Source organism: Eulemur rufifrons, chromosome 8, assembly GCF_041146395.1.
Source record: "Eulemur rufifrons isolate Redbay chromosome 8, OSU_ERuf_1, whole genome shotgun sequence".
Classification (NCBI taxonomy): domain Eukaryota; kingdom Metazoa; phylum Chordata; class Mammalia; order Primates; family Lemuridae; genus Eulemur; species Eulemur rufifrons.
The window spans coordinates 24,281,079-24,301,568 of NC_090990.1; the positions used below are offsets into that span (position 1 = coordinate 24,281,079).

Sequence of the window (20,490 nt, forward strand, 5' to 3'; positions counted from 1 at the left end):
CACAACTCACCACCAGAGGCTGGTGTTTTCAGGTCCTATAAAATGACTCAATGCCCACCTTTGTAAGCCGTGCAAATTAAAAGTGTGAGAGAGAAAAAGGAATGGGAGGAAATCTCTCATGTGGCTCAGAAGGCCACAGGCAGAAGCAGGTACTTAAACTCTGCCACACTCAACCTATAAATTTTATGAACCACAACTTCTATATAAAAAAAAAAACCTATAAAATTTAAATATGTATTTAAAACCTTAGGAATGCCTTTTGAACTTCTAGAGAAAGTTAAGTATGCAAAAGTGATTTACTGTGGGGTTTACAACAGCAAAAAATTAAGAACAACCCAAATGTTCCTCATGAGGGGTTGAGCAAATATACTACAATACATCTTACAATGGAATACTATGCAGCCAGTAACATCAATGAGGCAGAATAGACATGGAATGGTGTTATAGTATATTAGGTTTAAAAAATAAGTAATAAAGTAGAAAATATGGTCTCATTTTCATTAAAAAATGTATCTGTACAAAGGCACAGAAAAAAGTTGAGAGGTACAGTTATACTAAGGCATTAAAAGTGGTTATTTTGGGGCATTAGAATTTTGGTTGATTTAAATTTCTTTTCTGCTTATTTTCAATTTTCATAAGACATAAGGAATGTTAATATGTGTAACATGTACCCCTCAAAAAAGAGCAGTAAAGTTTAAGAGCAAAAGCAGGGCCAAGCAGACATCTCCTTCAATACTGGGTGGCCCCAGACGTATCGGTAACAAGGTAGTAGACTCTGCGTGTTCTACCCTGTTCCCGCTGAGACAGCTGCATGGCATGAAGAGCAAAGACTCTCTATTCCCGTGATTCCTTGAATGCACTTGGAGTCTTCTTCCCAGTGAGTCTGACCACCTTCTTAGTTTAGGCTAAGAGGTAGCAGCCATCCAGCAGCAGCAGGAACCCCAGGCAGATGATGGCCGGGACGCAGGTGCTTAGTGACTCTTTCAGAGACACCAAGGTGAAGATAGCCCCTGGAATGGAAAGTGAGGGCCCTGAGGCTCCCTGGGAGAACCCAGGAGATCCAGGAGCTCAGGGCTCTCCAGCCTGGGCTGACCCACTCCAGCCCAAGCTCTCCCATTAACCACCTCCCCGCTGCACACACACACATAGCCACCCAAAACTAGCTGCACTCATGTCTCTGGCCTCCCAGAGAAAGCAGGACCAGGAATTAGAAGGGTCTTGAACAGATGTAGCTCCTGTTAAAGGACAAGAAAGAAACAGAAACAATCCAGCAAAATAGGGCAGGGGCTAAAGTGGGCAGATTGGGATTTGGGACAAATTCTTCCTGATCCTTCTCCTTTCTTAATCCTACACCTACTAGAGGGAAGGAGGCCCAGGGATTGGTGAGGAAGATGTTGGAAAGATCTGAAAATGACAGAAGCTCCAGAGATGGAAAGAAAGCCTGGGCGGTGGGGCTGTAGTGGTGGCAGCAATGGTGACACAGGCCAGAGGACATAAAAGAGCCTGAAGATATCCGGCCTTCGAAGCAGCAGCTGTCTTTGTACATCAGCAGTTCCTGCGGGCAGAGCAAGGAGGGGGCCTCTCTAGGGAAATTCTCTGCCCTCTTGTTTGAGGGCCCCAGCCTCCCTGCTCTCCACACCAACCTGCCAGATACATAAGTCAAGTGGCAGCTGCTGCTCCATCCCCCCTCCCAGGAGTGGCATGTGGAGAGAGGAGCAGGGGCCCTGAGGTTACAGAATACTACGCAGCCATTAGAACTGAGGAGGTACAAGGTATATTTGACAAGGGATAGTGTCATAGTATATTAAGTTTTAAAAGCACCTGTCCTAGTCTGAAGACTATGGAAACTGCGGTAGAGCAGGAAGTACTCCTGATCCCAGAGAAAAAAGAGGTGTGGCATCTGTATAAGAGGGAACGGCTAGGTCTTTCCATCATCCTCCCCCAGAAGACCCCATTTCCTCAGGCCAGTTGGCCCCCTTACCCATCATGAGCAGGGTCAAGAACAAGTTACTGATCTCTTGCAGCATCGGTGGGCCCATGACCAGCAGCAACCCAGCCAGCAGTTCCAGCCAGCCCACAGCTGTTTGGTAGCTCACTGGATCTGGCTGGTAGCCGAACGGCTTCAGCGGGAACACCTCAGCAAACTGCACGAACAGGGCTTTCTAGGGGCGGCAGGGAATGCCTATCAGCCATGCTCTCCAAGGAGGCACTGCCCAGGCACTCCATAGGGGCATTCTGTGCCTGAACCCTCAACTCCCTGAACACAGGAACTACTGCTGTTCTAGGTTGGATGCAGGCCTAAGGTCAGCCTGAGGAGGAGAGGGCTGCCCTGGGTGGCTGAGCGGTGTAATCAGGAAACAGGCTCTGTGCTCCCAGTGAGAAGGGCAGAGATTGACCAATGTTCTCACCAGACCTCTCAACCCATGACAACCCAGCCCCAAATCCCAGGAGAGGGAACTGCGTTTGGCTCCCTAGTGCCAAGGCCTGGGGAACTCAACAGCTTCTTCTTTGTGTCCAGCCTGGTTCCTGTTCAGGCTGCTATGCAGGGAATATTTCGAGGTGGAGCAGAGGGAGGAAGGGCTCATTAAACAGATTCCACCTTGAATCTCCCAGGCTGGATCCTGGACCCCACTGCAGCAGACAGACACTAGGGCAGGGTTAAGGGGGCTCAAAGTGATTCTTCTGGCTGAGTCAGGCTCTGCCCTGGGCCAAATGACAACTTCCCCCTGACCCTCGGGGCTATTTTTCCTGCTCTCCGTCTTCAGCTCTGCAGCAGAAGCTCTAAGCTGTCTGGCTCTGGGCATGTACCTCCCCAAATAACCCACCACACTAAGCCGGGGGCAGAGGGGAGTATCCAGGCCAGGGAGAGGGAGGCCAGCAGAGGTCTCCAAGTCTGGCTTCTTTGAGGGTATGGGGGATTGGTGGGCAGGACATGAATGCCTTCCCATGAGGTGGAACTAGACAGGAGGCTGACAGGTGACTTCTAGGCTTCACTCTCGGGCTTCATGGAAAGGACATGAGTTAATACTCTTGAGTTAGGAGAGCAGTTTGTGTCCTGCTTCCGGACTAGCTGTGCAACCTTGAGCAGATACACTTCACCTCCACGGCAGGTTTCCTACCCTGCAAAGCCAAGATGACTAAACCCCTCCCTCCAGAACCTCCCAAGAACTGAAGCAATAGAAGAATGAGGCGAAGAGGGTGAGGAGGGAGCTCAGTCACTTTTCCTCTGCACTGTCCTCCCACAGGGTCCCCTAGCGCTCCTCCTCCGGCTCTAAATTTGCCGGTTCCGTCCCCTCCCCTCTGGCCTAGGGAAGCTCCAGAGGACTCGAGGACCTCCCCACGCCTCAGTGGAGGTGTGCAGGCGCGTCCCCCAGCTCCAGCTGAGCCTCGGAAGCCCGAAGGCTGGCAGGGCCGGGCCGGGCTGGGGCCGGGCCGAGCACACGCCGCCGCGGGCCCGCCCGCCCACGCCGCGCCGCTCACCATCTGCTCCGACACCGGAGCCGAGAGCTGTTCCGAGAGCTTGGCCGCCCCCGTGAGCGCGAAGAAGCCGCCCAGCAGGACGCGCAGAGCCGAGAGAAGGAGCGCCATGGCCGCGCTCGCCCTGCGGGACGTCCCAGGCTTGGCCCCGCCGAAAACCCGCCCCTGCCTCCGGTTCATTTCCTCCCTCCGCGGGCCGGCCGGAACACCCGCGCCAGAGCGTCCCCTCCCGCGCCTGCCGGGGGTCGCCACCCAGTTCTGCCCGGCGCCTGCTGCGCGCGGCGAGAGCGTTGGGCGGGCATCCCCATCTCACAAGTGGGGACAGAGGCCACTGACCTTGACTGACTGAACCGGCCCCTAGGAATTCACTTTCCCAGCCCACATGGAGTGGAGGCAAACACCCGTGGGTACCTGGATGTGGCTCAGTTACAATCAAAAGACCCCGGGCTTGGTTCTGGCCTGTGTCACACAAGCTGTGAGATCTGAGCTGTCGCACAACCCCAGTGGGCCTCAGTGTCTGCATCTGTATATGGGGATAACGCCTTAACAGTTCCCTGGAGTTCGTGAAAGGCCCAGCACAAAGCTTGCACATGTAAGACCTTAGAAAATTATTTTTAAACTAGTAAATTAATTGATAAAATTAGAAGCAATAAATCAATAACCATAATTATTAAGTAACTTGTTCCTTTCTATCTTTGCCTGAAATCTCTCTTCCCTCTAATTTCTCTCAGCTAAAATTGAAATATGAAAGGTGTTTGAAAATTCAGATCCTTGCAGCCACGGGAAGAGACGTTTTGGGTTTTCACTGACAAAGCCTACTGGCCACTCCTGGCCCTTCTGCTCTTACCTGAAAATCTGTCTAGGGCTGGGATGGACAAACTATGGGCCAAATTTGGCCAGTTGTCTGTTTTTTTTTTCCCACTCTCCCCCTCCCCCCAAGCTAATAATGTTTACTTTGGATAATAAAAAAATTTTTAAAGAAGCTTGCATCACACATGAAAATTATATGAAATTCTTATTTCAGTGTTCACAAATAAAAGTTTTATTGAAACACGGCCACACTATTTGCATATTGTCTATGGCTGCTTTTGCACTGCAACCGCAGAGTTGAGTAGTTGTGACAATATGGCCTGCAAAGCCTAAAATATTTGCTATTTGGCCCTTTATGAGAAAAGGTTGCCAAGTCCTGGTCTAGTGAGCCAGAGAGGCCCAAGCAGGAGTCTCAAATTCCTCCCTGATGCTTCCATTTCTTGTTAGCCAAGCTGCTTAGATCTTGCTTTTCCACCACTTTTTATTCACAACCTTGCTGGGGTAGGTGGCTGGTTGGCTGAAAACTGAAATGTCCCATGTGCTTCTAAAGCCAAGCTGTTTCAACATCCAGGTTGTGCTATTACATTATAAACCAGGTGGGCCTTTCATTACCTGCAATCTTTGTCACTAGTCCAAATCTATGGATCGAAATAACAACTAAATTCTCTATCCTGGATTATTAAAAATATACATAATTATGTATAAATGCATAATAATTAAATTCCTCAATAAAAAGGGAAAAATTATGAAAACATTATTTAATCACTGAAAACACAAATCCACATTAGGAAATTATATTTTAGGAAACTTATACAAAACTTAACACAAAATTAATTGACTTTGAATATGCATGTTGCTATTCTTGCTCCTTTACTAATTTTTCTATCCTTGGTACTAAAGATGTAACTGCAAGTCTTATGGCAGGGCCAGAAACCAATAGATTTCTTTGTTTTGACTCAGTCAAAGCTGAAAAGGCAGCATCACATAAATAAACAGTTGAAAAAGGTAATAAAAATCTCATCGCCTTTTCATGGAGTTCAGGGTAACTTGTCCTTGCATTTATCCAAAACTGAGTTACAGACATTGATCTAAATACTGATTGCAATCCTAAATCTGAAGATAACTGTGTTAGTTCTTCTTCTTCAAACTTGGTGAGATTATTATTTTGGTGATTCATAAAAGGATTAATTATCCAGAAATTTCCTGAACGCAAGTCGTCTTCTGGTGGAAAACAGTCATCAAACATTTGAGAAAGTCCTTCCAGGTGTTCAAAAATAATATTTGTGATGCTTCTCATATTTAAGTCTGATGAGTTTGCGAATTCAGAAAATGAAGGAAACATGTCATAATCATCCTCTTGTGTGCGCTTCAACCACATTTTTAACTTTTTCTTAAATATATCAATTTTATTATGCAAATTGAAGAAAGTAGTCAAAGTTCCTTGGAGACTTAAATTTAATTCATTTATAAGTGAAAATATATCTGATAAATAGGCCAGCTTTGCAACCCATTCCTGATCATGAAAATACTTGGCCAAATCTGAATGCATTTGATTTAAAAATATTTCAATTTCATGTCGTAATTCAAATAATCTTGTTAAAATTCTCCCTCTTGATATCCAACGTACTTCAGCATGAAGTGGTAAATTCACATGCTCAGACCTCATCTCTTCACACAAAATTGTTAGCATACGTGAATTCAATGCATTGCTCTTTATAAAACTTAAAATTTGTGCTGACTGCAAAAGAATTTTATGTAAGCATGGAGTCAACTTTTCTGCTGCTAAATGTTCCCGGTGAATAAAACAACGTGTAAATGCCACTGTATTCAAGGCAACTTCTCGAATTTTTGCCCTTAAACCAAAATACCTGCCAGTCATGCTTACAGCCCCATCGGTACAGAGACCAACACAATGTTTCCAATTCAGAGATTTACTACCAATGTATTTATTTATTAGTTCGAATATTTCAAAACCAGATATTTCAGAAGGCATTTCAATGCAAAATAGTAATTCTTCTTTTATATCACTACAATCATAATCAATGAACCGAATATAGCACAAAAGAAGGGTGATATCTGAGATTTCTGATGACTCATCTATCTGAAGAGCAAACCACTTTGACTCTCTGACCTTTTGAATTAGCTGATCTTCAATGTCTGCAGATAGTTCATCAATCCTGTGTCCAATCGTATTATTAGAAAGGGGAATGGTTTTCATTTTGTCTCCAGCACTTGAACCCCAAACTTCTGAACACATTTCTACTAAATATGGTTTAATTAATTCTTCAGCAACAGAGAATGGCTTCTTGCTAGCAGCAATTTGGAAAGCAATTAAATAAGAAGCTTTCATAAGTGACTTTTCAACCAGTAAACACTTCTTTAAAGAACTATTTTGACATTCCATTTCAAGAGATTTTTGTTCAAAAAAATCTACTGGTTTGTTTTCTAATTCTGAATGTTTTGTCTTCAAATGATGAGAAAGATTTGCCGGCTTCATGTTTTCACTGGATAAGATCTCTCCACAAATGACACACTGTGGCCTTGGTGAACTTTCTTTTGATCCAGGACAGATAATAAAACCAACTTTTAAATATTCCACATCATAAGTCTGGAAAAAACCTATTCTTCTTTTCTTTGCAGGTGGAGAATCAAGTTCCGCATGATTTTTCTCATTAGGCAGAGGTAAATCTGAATGAAATATTTGAATCACTGTTATTTTCAAGAATAAATAAGCAATGTTCTTTAGGTTTTTCTCCATACATTTAAAACTTACATTTTGTTACTATTTATATTTATCAAAAGAATACACTGATTAAAGTTTAAACACAAACCATAATACCTTCATGATGCCACTGAAAACTGAATTTCTCTCTGCCCAAAGCTTAGTCACTGACTGTAATAAAACTGTAGGCTGTAGTACATGTACAGGTAATCCCAAGTATCCAACAGATTATTGGAATTAGGGCTAAAGTTCACAGAATACATCAAATTAAGACTAAATTACTTTCAAGAGTTCAGGGGGGAAAAAAGAAAACAAATGTAAAAAGTAAACATTTGATGAATGTAGAGGAATGGTATACTGGTGTTCATTGTACTGTATTTTCAACCTCTCTGAATTCTGAAATTTTTCAGCACTGAAGTTGCAGAAAAATATAAAGGGTAATTATTAATTTTAGTGCTGTCCGTGAGGTTGTAGAGAAATGGATCCCCTCAAGCACTGTTGCCTGGAACATAAATTGATGCAACTTTTCAGGAGAGGCAATTTAGCAACAGGTATCAAACGTCTTAAAAATCTATGATAGGCCGGGTGTGGTGGCTCACACCTGTAATCCTAACACCCTGGGAGGCCAAGGCGGGAGGATCGCTGGAAATCAGGAGTTTGAGAACAGCCTGAGCAAGAGCAAAACCCCGTTTCTACTAAAAATAGAAAGAAATTAGCTGGACAACTAAAAATATATAGAAAAAGTTAGCCAGACATGGTGGCACATCCCTGTAGTCCCAGCTACTCGGGAGGCTGAGGCAGGAGGATCGCTTACGCCTGGGAGTTTGAGGTTGCTGTGAGCTAGGCTGACGCCACAGCATTCCAGCCTGGGCAACAGAGTGAGACTCTATCTCCAAAAAAAAAAACAACAACAACAACAACAAAAAACCTATGATAGCCTTTCTGTCAGTAATTCTGCTTAGGATTTTAGGATTTACCCTAAGGATATAACTAGACAACTTGACAAAGATCTATTAACACACTTCAATTTGCTTATAAAAATCTAAATGTCCAATCTTAGGGGGTTGGTTATATTATTATAAAAACACTGAAATCTGTCTGCTAAGAATCTCAATGTGTATTTAAATTTATATTGATGTCGGAGGATGTTTGCAATGCAATGTCGAATGACAAAGTACTTGAATGTTTACTACAAGCGAGGCACTATTCTAAGCCCTGGGGATACAGCAGAAAACAAGACAAAGTCCTGCTCTTACTGACCTTACATTTTAGAGGGAGACACAGAAAACAAATAAGTAAAATAAACATATAATGTATAATTCGAGGTAGTAAACCAAGGTAAGGGAAGGCAGCATGATGTAATACTTTACAACAGTATTTTAGACAACAATCCAGTATTTTATATAGAATTCAAAAAGATGTGTAAGTACACACATACCCACACATATAAATGTCCACAGATTTTTTACTACCCTCCACGTGTGAGTGTGTATATAACGTAAATTCTTGTGCACAGAGTGTATCATTTTAACAGGAATATAAAATAAATTTCCTGAGGAAGGAAAACAGGATTCTCCTTGACATTTATTGAAAGAAAGGCACCCTACATAAAAATTTAAGATCACCTGTTCATAGACTAAGCTTTTAAATACAGTATACTCTATGAAGTAAAATTATATTAAAAACTGCTTTGGGCACAGTAGCTATTAAAATAATTGAAAATCCAAGGGTAGTGGGATTAAAAGTAGCTAACATGGATTGGGGCAATATTTCACAACTTTTTCAAGCATAAGTTCAAACAATTTTCCTGATCACCAATACCTCAAACATGTTAGCTGTACTTTTTAGCAATTGATGACTGAATTCACAATGTTAAATAATAATAATAAAAAAAAAATGGACCAGGTGCTGTGGCTCATGCCAATAACCCTAGCACTTTGGGAGGCTAAGGCCAGAGGATCAATTGTGGCTAGGAGTTTAAGACCAGCCTGGGCAACACAGCGAGACCTCATCTCCACAAAATACAAAAATTAGCCATGTGTGGTGACACACACCTGTAGTCCCAGCTGAGGCAGGAGGATCACTGGAGCCCAGAAGTTCAAGGCTGCAGTGAGCTATGATCGCACTACTGCTCTCCAGCATGTGCAGAGAGCAAGACCCTGTTTCTAAAAAAATTTAAAGAAAAAGAAACAAAAAAAGAACTGAGGTTAAATCAGTAATGCTTTTAATTAAATCTGTATCTTAGTAATTATAGCTTGTCTATACATTTAAAAAATACGTATAGGAGGGCACATGTATAAGAGATGCTTGTCTACACATAATGCTTTGTGTACATATGGATTCAATTTAATGGTAATTAGTGTTAATAATTATGAAAGAAATAAATTAGGTATTCAAAGTATGTGATCCAAGATAATGTTTCACATCCAAAAAATTGTCAATTATTTTCTTTTCCTTTCTTAAAAAACAAAAACAAACCAACCAGAAAATAAATTTTGACATGGGAAAGCACAGGACACATACCTGTCTGACATTCCTTGTGCTGTGTATGTGGTTTGCAAGACGTGGCCTTGGTCTGTGTGACGGGCTTGCACAATACGGCTTTGTTCTTTAAAAGCCTAAAAGGCTGGGAAGACTGGAAAGATAGAAGTTTCATGATGTTTGCCTGAGGTCTTTCCTAGTTAAAAACAAATTCAGAAACCAAAAGGAGATTTTTTTTTAGTACCGTATCACTTACTATAATGGCTATCAATTTAAAGGTGATATATATCCAGTGAAATAAATTCCTCTGAAAGAGTAGTTGCAATAAAAAAGTCACTCTGGAAAATATACATTAATTTCTAATTCTCCCAGTCCGTATCAGTTCCATTTGTTGATTTAGAAAAAATATTCTGCCTACAGTAAGATCAGAACAGTGAAAACAATCCTTGCTGATTACAACAAATAGCCCCTTAGAAAAATTAGACCTAACCTTAGAACATACGCAAAACTATATGCTATATCAGTTAAGAACTTCAACATGAAAAAAAAGACCCAAAACTTTAAAAATCATTGGAGAACTTTCAAATGACCAGAGCACAGAGAAAGTAATGTTAAGGTTAAGAACACAAAAGAGTAAAAACAAAGTAGAAAATACCGATTCATTTGATTACCTCAAAACTTAAAACTTTTGTCAACAAAGGTCTTTATAAAACAAAGTTATAGCATAAACAGCAGAGTGGGAGAATATATTTAAAACATGTTTATTCACTCAAAAAGTACTGAGTCTTTACTACAAGCTAGACACCATTCTAAGCCCTGGGGATACGGCAGAAAACAAGATAAAGTCCTACTCCTACTGGCCTTACATTTCAGAGGGAGACACAGAAAATAAATAAGTAAAACAAACATATAATGTATAATTCCAGGCAGTAAACGAAAGTAAGGGAAGGCAGCATGGTGGCATGGAGGAGGGGTAATTCTGGAGTAAACATCTCAGCAGAGATCTTCTGCATTGTTCAAAAGAGTAAGCCAGTGCAAAAGCCTAAGGTCAGAAGACGCCAGGCAGAGAGACCGGAAGTAGGAGAAAGCTTGGCATGTTTTAGGAACATCAACAAAAACAAGGCTGAAACAGAGTAAACAGGGGAGAATGGAGAGGTAGGCAGAAGCCAAATTGTGTAGCATTCTCGAAGGTCTTAGTTAAAAAACAAAATTAGGACTGTATTTTAAATGTGATGGGCAGCCACTGGAGGTTAAACTTACTTTTAAAGTAAGCGATACATACACTCATTGCAAAATTCAGAAGGTACAAAAGTGTAAACATGAATAACTGCCATCTATCCAGGCTCAACCTTGAACACAACTACTTTTCCCAGTCCCACTTTACCCTTGGGGGATATATCCCAAGCAAGACTCCTAGTGGATGCCCGAAACCATGGATAGTACCAAAAACTATATGTACTATGTTTTTCCTATACATACATACTTATGAAGTTTACTTTATAAATTAGTCACAGTTAGTGATTAACAATAACAACAAAATAGAAAAATTGTAACAAAATACTATAATAAAAGTTTATGAATATGGTGTCTCTCTCTCTGAAAATATCTTACTATACTGTACTCATCCTTCTTTCTTGTGATCTGTTGATCTGATAACTGAGATGGCTACTAAGAGACTAACAGGTGGGTAGTATATACAGCGTAGATATGTTGGACAAAGATGATTCACATCCCAGGTGGGATGGCATGAGATTTCATCACGCTACTCTGAACGGTGCACAATTTAAAACTTAAGAATTGTTTATTTCTGGAATTTTCCATTTAATATTTTTGGACCATGGTTGACTGTGGGCAACTAAAACCTTGGAAAGTGAAACCATGGAAAATGGGGGACTACTGTACATTCTTCTAGAGATGGTCTATGTTATTGAATAAGTTGCTTTTGACTACAAATGGTAGCCTATTATTAGCAAGATTTAGCACCTTGCTTCTGTCACTTAGCAAGCTGTCTTGTAGATAGTTACATAACTTTGTATAAAGCTGCCTAATAACAGCTTGCATAGTATTCCACACATTTGTAAGTAATTTGAAGAGTCCCTGCTGATGAACATTTAGAATGTAATAAATCTCTTGCTATTATAAACAATGCTGCAGTGACTATCTTTACACATAAATTAATTCTACATGTGCTAGTATAGCCACAGAATAAAGTCTTAGAAGTATTGTTGGTGGGTCACGAGGTATACAATTTTAATTCTGCTGATACTACTAAATTCTCTCCATGTAAGTTATATCAAATTATGTGACCATTAGCAATACATATGTGAGCCTCTTCTGACATCCCTGTCAACAGAATATTAGTGATCTTTTTGCTATTTCTCAGTAAGTGAAAAATTATCTCACTGTAGTGTGGTTAGGTATTTTTCATGGGAAAGCATTATTTGTATTTCCTCTTCCGTGAACTCTCTATTCAATCTTTGCTCTGTTTTCCTTTATCTTTTAAAAAAAATTCTATGCATATTTTTTGAATGGCAGTGTGACATAAAATTCAAAGATTCAAATAATAAACAATGAAAAAAATAATTTTCCCTCTTAAAATTCTTCCCCCATCATTCAGTTCTCCTCAGAGGGAACCACTATTACCCATTTATTGGTTGCCTTCAAGGGATATTCTATATATATGTGCAAGCCTGTGTGTGTGTGTGTGTGTGTGTGTGTGTATCTAAAGCACAAATGGCAGTATGCTATACATTGTTTTGTGTCTTCTTTTTTGTTCTGATATATAAGACTGCTCTATGTCTGTACATATTGAGCTGCCAAATTCTTTCTAATAATTGCATAGTATTCCATTGTGTGGATATACCATATTTAACTACAGCCCCAACAAGGCTACTGTGTATGCTTGTGCAGGGGACTCCACTTGCCAGGCCAGGTAAATAGGTACGAGATTAGAAAGAAGTGCATTTCAGACTCTGCCCATGCAGGGCTATTTTTTTCTAATTCACAAAGTAACTCAGAGTGAACACAGCATGGCCCTGATCACTGATGAAACAACTAGACTGTTTTCCAGCTTCTGCTGCTTCAAATGATACTGCAATTAAGATCTTTGTGCGTATTTCACTTTGTAAATGTGCAGAAGTATCTGAAGAGCAAATTCCTAAAAATGGAGTTCTTGGGTAAATGGTATTTACATTTTAAGTTTTAACAGGTTCTACTAAATCGTCCTCTGTAGCAGTTTTACCAATTTACACTCTTATTGGCAATAAGAATGACTTAACAGTGTTATCCATTGTTTTTCTTTGCCAATCTGGTTAAACTGTAGTTCTAACAGCATTTCTCTAATTTTCAAGTTGAATATCTTTGCATATGTTTAGAAAATATTTTTATGTCCAGGTCTATTACCTTATGGATCACACTTTTAGCAATTTTCCTACTGAGTACTGGGTCTGTTATTGATTCATAGAAACTCTTCACATATTAAGAATGAGCCTTTTCTGAAATTAGTTGCAACCTTTTCATTTTTGTCATTTATCTTCTGACTTTGAAATATGGCTAGATCTCCCTATTGATCCTTTTATGGCTTCTGGGTTTTGTGACATACTTAGAAAGACTCTCCCCACTTCTACATTGTTAAAACGTTTTTCCTACATTTTTCTGAGTACTTTTATTATTTCTTAAATTTAAGTCTTTTCTCCAAATGAAATTCATTTTGGTTTAAATTGTGAAGTACAAATCCAATGGTATTTTCTTCCATGTGTCTACTCAGTTGTCACATCATTATTTATTAAATAATCCACATTTCTCCTATTGATCTGAAATGCCACCTTTATCATTATTAAATTCCCATATATATATTTGGGTCTATTTCTGGATTTCTTTTCTATTGAGTTGTCTGTCTATTCATGCACCAGTACCAGTTGTTTTTATGATATAGTTTTAGAATATCTGTAGTTTTCCTATAATTTTAATATGTGGAAACTAGCTCCTCCCCGTCTTCACTTTTTCAGAATTTCATTGAACGTTTTTGAGCAGAGTAGTAACATGATCTGATTTGTGTTTTTAAAAGATCATTTTGGTAACAGGGTGGAGAAAAAACTGCAAAGGGCAAGAATGGAAGCAGGAAGACAGGCAGGAGATCATCACAATATTCCAGAAGACAGACAATGGTGCTCAGACTAAGGAGGTAGCAATAGGGGTGGTAAGAAGTAGGGAACACTGGAGAGGAATTCTGGGGGAATAAAAGGTACACGCCTGTAATCCCAGCACTCTGGGAGGCCGAGGCAGGAGGATCGCTGGAGGTCAGGAGTTCTAGACCAGCCTGAGCAAGAGCGAGACCCCGTCTCTACTAAAAATAGAAAGAAATTATCTGGACAGCTAAAAATATATATAGAAAAAATTAGCCGGGCATGGTGGCACATGCCTATAGTCCCAGCTACTTGGGAGGCTGAGGCAGGCGGATTTCTTGAGCCCAGGAGTTTGAGGTTGCTGTGAGCTAGGCTGACACCATGGCACTCTAGCCAGGGCAAAAGAATGAGACTCTGTCTCAAAAAAAAAAAGGAAGGAGAGATCAACTGTGTTAAACATTACTGAAAGGTTGAGTAGAGTGCACTGACTACTGGATTTGGCAAAGTAAAGACTGATGACAACCTTGACAAGAGCAGTCTCAGTGCACTGGTGCCGACAAAAGCCTGACTAGAGTGAGCTAAGGAAAGATAACAGATAAAGAAGTAGAGGCAACAAGTAGAAGCTACCTTCAGAGGAGTTTTTCCATGAGGAGAGCAGAGAAATGGGACAGTCGCTGGAGGCCATCGTGTTAAAGGAGGACTGTTTTCAGATAAGATGTACGACTATTACTGACAAGAAGGGTAGATTTAAAAAAAAAAAGTCTGACTCCATATTTTTGTGCTGACAAAAATGTAGGAGCAGAAAGGGGAGAAAACCAAGAACACAGAAAGATCTCCTAGAAATCAATGAGAAAAAGACAATTCAACACAAAAATGGGAAAAAATTAAAACAAGAAATTCAAAGAAAATTCAAATGATCAGCAACAGAAATGTAAGCAAACCTACTAGTAATCAGTGACATACAAAACAAGATAACAATAAGATGCCACCAAACAGATTGGCAAAAAAGTGTTTAAATTTGACAATATTAAACGATGGTGAGGCTGTGGGAAACAGTACAATCATGAACTGTTGGTGGGAATAAAAATTGGAATAGCCGCTCTGCAGGGTAATTTAAAAACTAAAAATGCAAATACTCTTTGGCCCAACAGTTCTGCTCCTCCATTTCTGCACTAGGGAAACAGCTGCACACATGCACAGGGAGACATATACAAGGGTATTCATCGTAGCAGAGGTTTTTCATAGTGAAAAACTGGAAACAACCTAATCTTCATCAACAGGGCAATGGATAAATAAACTAGGGTGCTTACAGACAATACAGTACTATACAGCAGTCAACAGGAATGTACCAAACCTATTAAGTATCAGCATGAGTAGATATTTTTAAAAACAATATTAAATATTTTCCACAGATTTATATATATTAAAGATTATAAAATAGTCTAAAAGGATGCATACCAAACTCATAATAGTAGTTGTTTCTAGGGATGTGAGTAGGGGATTCACTGGTGGTAGTGATTAATTTTTTTTTTTTTTAAGAAGGAGGGGCAGAAAATAGGCGGAAAAAACTGTGAGCAAATAACCCAAATCTAATAATGGTTAATTCTGGGTGGTGGGAACACAGTAGAGCAGGAGTTGGAAAACTATGGTCTGTAGGCCAAGTCCAGCCCACCACCCATTTTTGTAAATAAAGTTTTATTGGAGCAAAGCCACTGTCACTCTTTTATTTATTGTTTACGGCTGCTTCTGCACTGCAATGGCAGAGGTGGGAGAGTCTCTAGTTGCAACACAAACCATATGGCCTACAAAGTCTAAAATATTTACAGTCAGAAAAAGTTTGCTGAGTTTTGCAGATTTTCTTCTTTGTACTTTTCTGTATTTTTTACCTTTCCCCCAAATTTAAGACCATTTAAATAACATGAGGGAGATTCACACTAAAGTCCTCAGAGAAACAAAGAAAAAAATCTAAAACTGTTTGTTTTTCATATTGTTAAAGTACTATATTATTTATTACTATACCTTTTAGAGGCTAGAATGAAAATATTAATCAGAGCTGTTCTGTAACACAGTTTAAATGACTGGTGAATTATAGAAATATTCCACATGGAGAAAACATAGATAGGGCAGTCACATGAAATATGAGGTATATGTTCCTGAAAAACCTGAATAATTCAAAACTAGCATAATTCAAGACTAATTCTCTCATACATATAAAGTAGAAGAGGGATGCATTCTCAGAGTACATAAATCTACAACCAATACAGGATGTTTTTAAAAACATATGTTAATACTTATCAATATATAACATAATACATTAATATCTTATTATACAATTGTGTGCTTAATAACATAATTATTAATTATACAGCACAGTAATTCATTAATCATGTAATTCTAAAATATAATTTAATGCACAATACATAATTACAAATAAATACAAAGTTAACTTAATGACATTTCATTAACTAATATGATATACTGCCTGAAAATAATTTAAGGAGAAATTACCATCATCTTCCAACACAAATAATGGGACAGTTAAGAGATACTAAATTAGGACAAGCTATCTCTCCACATTGTAATGAGAGCTGGTCTGACTCCCTGGAAGACTTTTGCTAAAGAATGAATCTAATGTAGTTTGAGTTTTTTCTCTCATTTTTTTTTTTCACTGAAGATTTCTTGATATGCAGACCCATTTTCCATCTTTTGCCTTCCCACCATGGAACAGCAATCCACATTTGGATCATCTTCTTCAAAAATACTAACTGCTGCTGAAATATGGTCAAAAGCCCATGCCAGTTGTTATGCTGTTAATTATGCAGAAGACCCAGGCTGATTGCCAGGGGCCCTCTTCCTGCCGCCTTTGTTAATCCACGGGGGAAAACCCAAACAAATTTTCAATGTCCCCTTCATCAACTCTGTGCAAATCTACCTTCTGTTTCACTTCCACAGATTCCTTAATAGCAGGTGTTATGCTGTCTTCCAAGTTAAAGCCTCTTTAAATTATGGTGAAGCTGAAATGTTTTGATAGCTTCAGAGTTAGCAGATATAGCTTGCCTTCTCATTTTTATATTCTTAAAACCTTGGTGGGCTTTAAAATTGGAAAGCCAGCCATGACTTGTAGTAAACCTTTTGTCTCAGTCACCTCCTTTCAACTCATCAGAAATACTCCTGCCTTAGCACAGACGATAGATTGGCCTGGGGGGGGCAGGGGATTATGGCAGCATTGATCTTGCAGCTGTGTTGCCAGGATTTTTTCCATTTATTCCATTATCCTTGCCTGGTTGTAATTTTTGTGAACAAACTTAAAAACAGCTTTAATGCTGCTTTTGGTTTTTTGAGCATTACTTCTAATATTCTGCAGAGTATACTCTCCTAAATTAACAGCATGAAATATCATAGCAGTGTTTTGGTCATCTTCAAAGATTTTTATCACTTCTAACTTTTGTTCCAAAGTTATTGAATTTGGAGCACACTTTTTAGCCCTAGCACCCACCAATTAATAAACACTTGAATGACATTGCTATACGATATTACAAATATTTTTAATTATATCAAGAGAGAATGTTAAGATAGCAGCAACACAACAGTCACCAAAAACATTAACCCAAGATCTGACACAATTATCATGTGATACTGATAAAGGATGATGGGAATTTTGTTTTCTTATTAAAGTGATGCTGACACAGGGTAACAATGGCACAGTCTGCAATCCTTTCAGCCTGCCAGATTTGAAATTATGCATTTCTTGCAAATTTTTTTAATTTGGGGAAGTTTTACAGTATTTCAAATTTGAGACACAAAGTGAAAGTTTAAATATATTTTCACTTTGCACTATTTTCAGCTTCACATAATTCAAAGTTGCATAAAACAACACTACAGGCATGGTGGCTCACTCCTCTAATCCTAGCACTCTGGGAGGCCAAGCTGGGAGCATCACTTGAGGTCAGGAGTTCAAGACCAGCCTGAGCAAGAGCAAGATCCCGTCTCTACTAAAAACAAAGAAATTAGCCAGGCAACTAAAAACAGAAAAAATTAGGCAGGCGTGGTGGCATATGCCTATAGTTCCAGCTACCCGGGAGGCTGAGGCAGGAGGATCACGGGAGCCCAAGAGTTTGAGGTTGCTGTGAGCTAGGCTGATGCTACGGCACTCTAGCCCAAGTAACAGAGCGAGACTCTGTCTCAAAAAACAAAAACAAAAAAACACAAAAAAACACTATACTGAACTTTCAAAAGATTTTTTTCTAGTCTAAAAGGAAAATACCTGAATGTAGTAAAAGAAAAAATAAAGTAGTTTTGTTAATTCCAACTTGGTGGAATTAACAAATATTTAAAGAAATTAGGGAACCTGAATACAAATTCTTACTATAATAATAACAAAAGTTAGTGCATAATATATTACTCTACTTTTTTAAGACTAAGCTGCAAACAGAAAATGCTATTTGAATGCAATATCCAAAGTGAAAATAAACTGAAGTGGCATGATCAGGAAAAATATCAACAATAAAACTTACACCTTCAATGATCTTTGCTGCCTCTTTAGTAACTGCACCTGTTATAAATTAAAATATACATTATTATCTCCAGAATATGCAGAAGTAAACACTAAAACCAAGAAGTTACTTTACTCTCACTAAGGTGGGAGACTAGACCAGAATTTCTCAAAACATGGACCAAGGAAACTCTGCATCAGTATCACCTGGAGTGTGTGGTAAAGGTAAGGATTCCTGAGCCCCAACTCCATCCTACTATATTAGAATCTCTGATGGTAAAGGACCAGGTATATTAAAATCATTTGGGTTCTTAAAAAAATAAACTATACATATCAATTCTTTTCCCACTCACACCACCTAAAGAAAGTGGGGCACATTTCCTTATATAATGTAATGAAAGGTATTACCAGTGAGAACTACTTAGGCTAGACAACACTCACTTCTGAAGTCTAGGCAAATCCCCTTATATCAACTCATACCTTTTAAAACACTGTTAGTGTTCCCTCTGGGCTGGGCAGCAGGTATTTTTGCCAATGACACCACTTTGGTTATAACTGGTGTTGTATTTGTCCTTGCACAAGGGAGCTCCTTCAAAGCAGTTTGTGCCTTAGAAATACTAACTGATTAAAATAAACAGAAAGTTAAGACCTGGTATAAACAAAAGGCCACACATCCACACACCCACACACACTGTTTAACAACTAGGTTTTCAAGGAGCAATTGAAACATCTAACTCCTTATAATGTTGGGTTGGGTGATTCTGGTCAGATTAGTGGTCATTAGGGCTTAAAGAGAGCCTGATTCTATAAAATTCTATAAACCTCAAAGGATATTTAACAGGTAAAAATACAACTATTAGCTTCAGGACTAACTGGGCTGTTCTATCACTGAATATTAAAACTCCTATACCTAAACTTGCTTCAAATAAAAACATGACAATTTTTATAAATAACTCGATAAGGGAGCTATCCATCCATATAAACAATGGTTTTCTTAACTCACATTATAAAATGAATATTCTACCACCGACCTGACTGGTCCTAGGCTATGGACAGCTAACAGAAAAGATTAGCACAAGGCATATATACATGATTAAGGTAACGCAAAGGTAGGCACGGGCCAGACTGCAAGGAGCCAAAGCACGTGGATTCTGTCAATTAGGCAGCACTTCGGGCTTTAATCAGATTAGAGACATAATACCAAGTGTTTCAACCTAATACTCAGAAAGGGATACTTAGGAGAGCTACTTTATGAGCATGCCACATATCTATCTACTCAGCTGGATATTTTGACCACATTAGCTGTCCTACTTGAAAACTTATTTTATTCTTAGCCAGGAAAAACTTTGCTACCCATGAAGAACCAGTCTACTTTTTTTTTCCCTGAGATAATTAATGTGTTGTTCTTTTTTCCTGGGCTACAAGCAAGCTCGGAATCCAATCTTATGCCAGTCACAGCCACTATATTAATGTACTTATACCTTTCTCCCTTTGTTTGTCCTGATTTTCTACTCTTATTTCTAGTTTAATTGAATAGCATATATCCCTTAGTGTAAGTTATGTACAGATAAATTCAATCAAAAGCAAGCTTATCTAATTTTCCTAAAAAATTAGTGCTCATACATTTATTGATTTTTTTGTTGTTGTTGTGCTTCATTATCAGAGCAAAAAGCATTAGAATTAATTTTCCCTCAAGGGCAATCTTTAAGGATTCTTAAAGGAAAATTTAAGTAAATTCAGCTACTTGAATCCAGTGAAATTTTGTTTTTATTATATTATTTACAACCATGTGTGCTTATAGCATACCCTAGCACTGACGTAAAGATCCCATTATCCAAGCTTAATTTTACCTTTATTTTGTGAAAGAGAGTCATTCATAATTTGGTGATGACAAAACGCCAAGACACAGTATAGGTTACAGAAATGTTTGATGTTGCCTCGCCATTTTATGGACTCACTTAGCTTACCCTGTCGTTTACAACCATCACACTTGGCCATCTGAGAAAGAAATGTAAGACAAGATAGGCAGGCTTAAAACTCTAAAATAATGAAAAAATAACATTAATCATAAAACCGAATATGAGAGTCAGTTGAGACTACAAAATGTAAGGTTCTTACCTTAAAATATTATGATTAAGAATGTATAAAAAAAAAGAATGTATATTTTTAACTATGTGTTTCATTTAAATGTCCTAAGTCAAGAGAATGTAAGAATTGCTCTTTTGCTTTCAAAATTACTGATGAAGGAATCTAAAGATACGTTCTACTTTTAAAAGATTAAACAGCAGCTTATCACAGTCGAAAAAAATATGGGCTTTGGAGTCATAAAGACTTTGATTCATTCAACAAATACCTAATTAGACATCCATTGTCTTAAGCATTGT

The 20,490-nt window shown here is 38.9% G+C and overlaps 2 protein-coding genes across 2 annotated transcripts in view; both read right to left on the reverse strand.

Moving 5' to 3' along the window:
• Positions 1–602: 602 nt before the first annotated feature.
• TMEM35B (transmembrane protein 35B) lies at positions 603–3,600 on the reverse strand. The gene is made up of 3 exons (XM_069477658.1): positions 3,481–3,600; positions 1,982–2,162; positions 603–1,010 (listed from the first exon to the last, which is right to left on the reverse strand). Exons 1-3 carry the CDS (start codon positions 3,586–3,588, stop codon positions 901–903), a joined length of 399 nt encoding a protein of 132 aa, XP_069333759.1. The 5' UTR covers positions 3,589–3,600; the 3' UTR covers positions 603–900.
• A 1,543-nt stretch (positions 3,601–5,143) lies between these two features.
• ZMYM6 (zinc finger MYM-type containing 6) overlaps positions 5,144–20,490 on the reverse strand; it is a 34,885-nt gene continuing 19,538 nt past the window's right edge. The window contains exons 12-16 of the mRNA XM_069477657.1: positions 19,957–20,104; positions 18,587–18,727; positions 18,129–18,166; positions 9,533–9,686; positions 5,144–6,975 (exon numbers count right to left, since the gene is read on the reverse strand). Of these exons, the coding sequence (XP_069333758.1) occupies positions 5,144–6,975; positions 9,533–9,686; positions 18,129–18,166; positions 18,587–18,727; positions 19,957–20,104 (2,313 nt within the window). The remainder of the gene's footprint in view (positions 6,976–9,532; positions 9,687–18,128; positions 18,167–18,586; positions 18,728–19,956; positions 20,105–20,490) is intronic.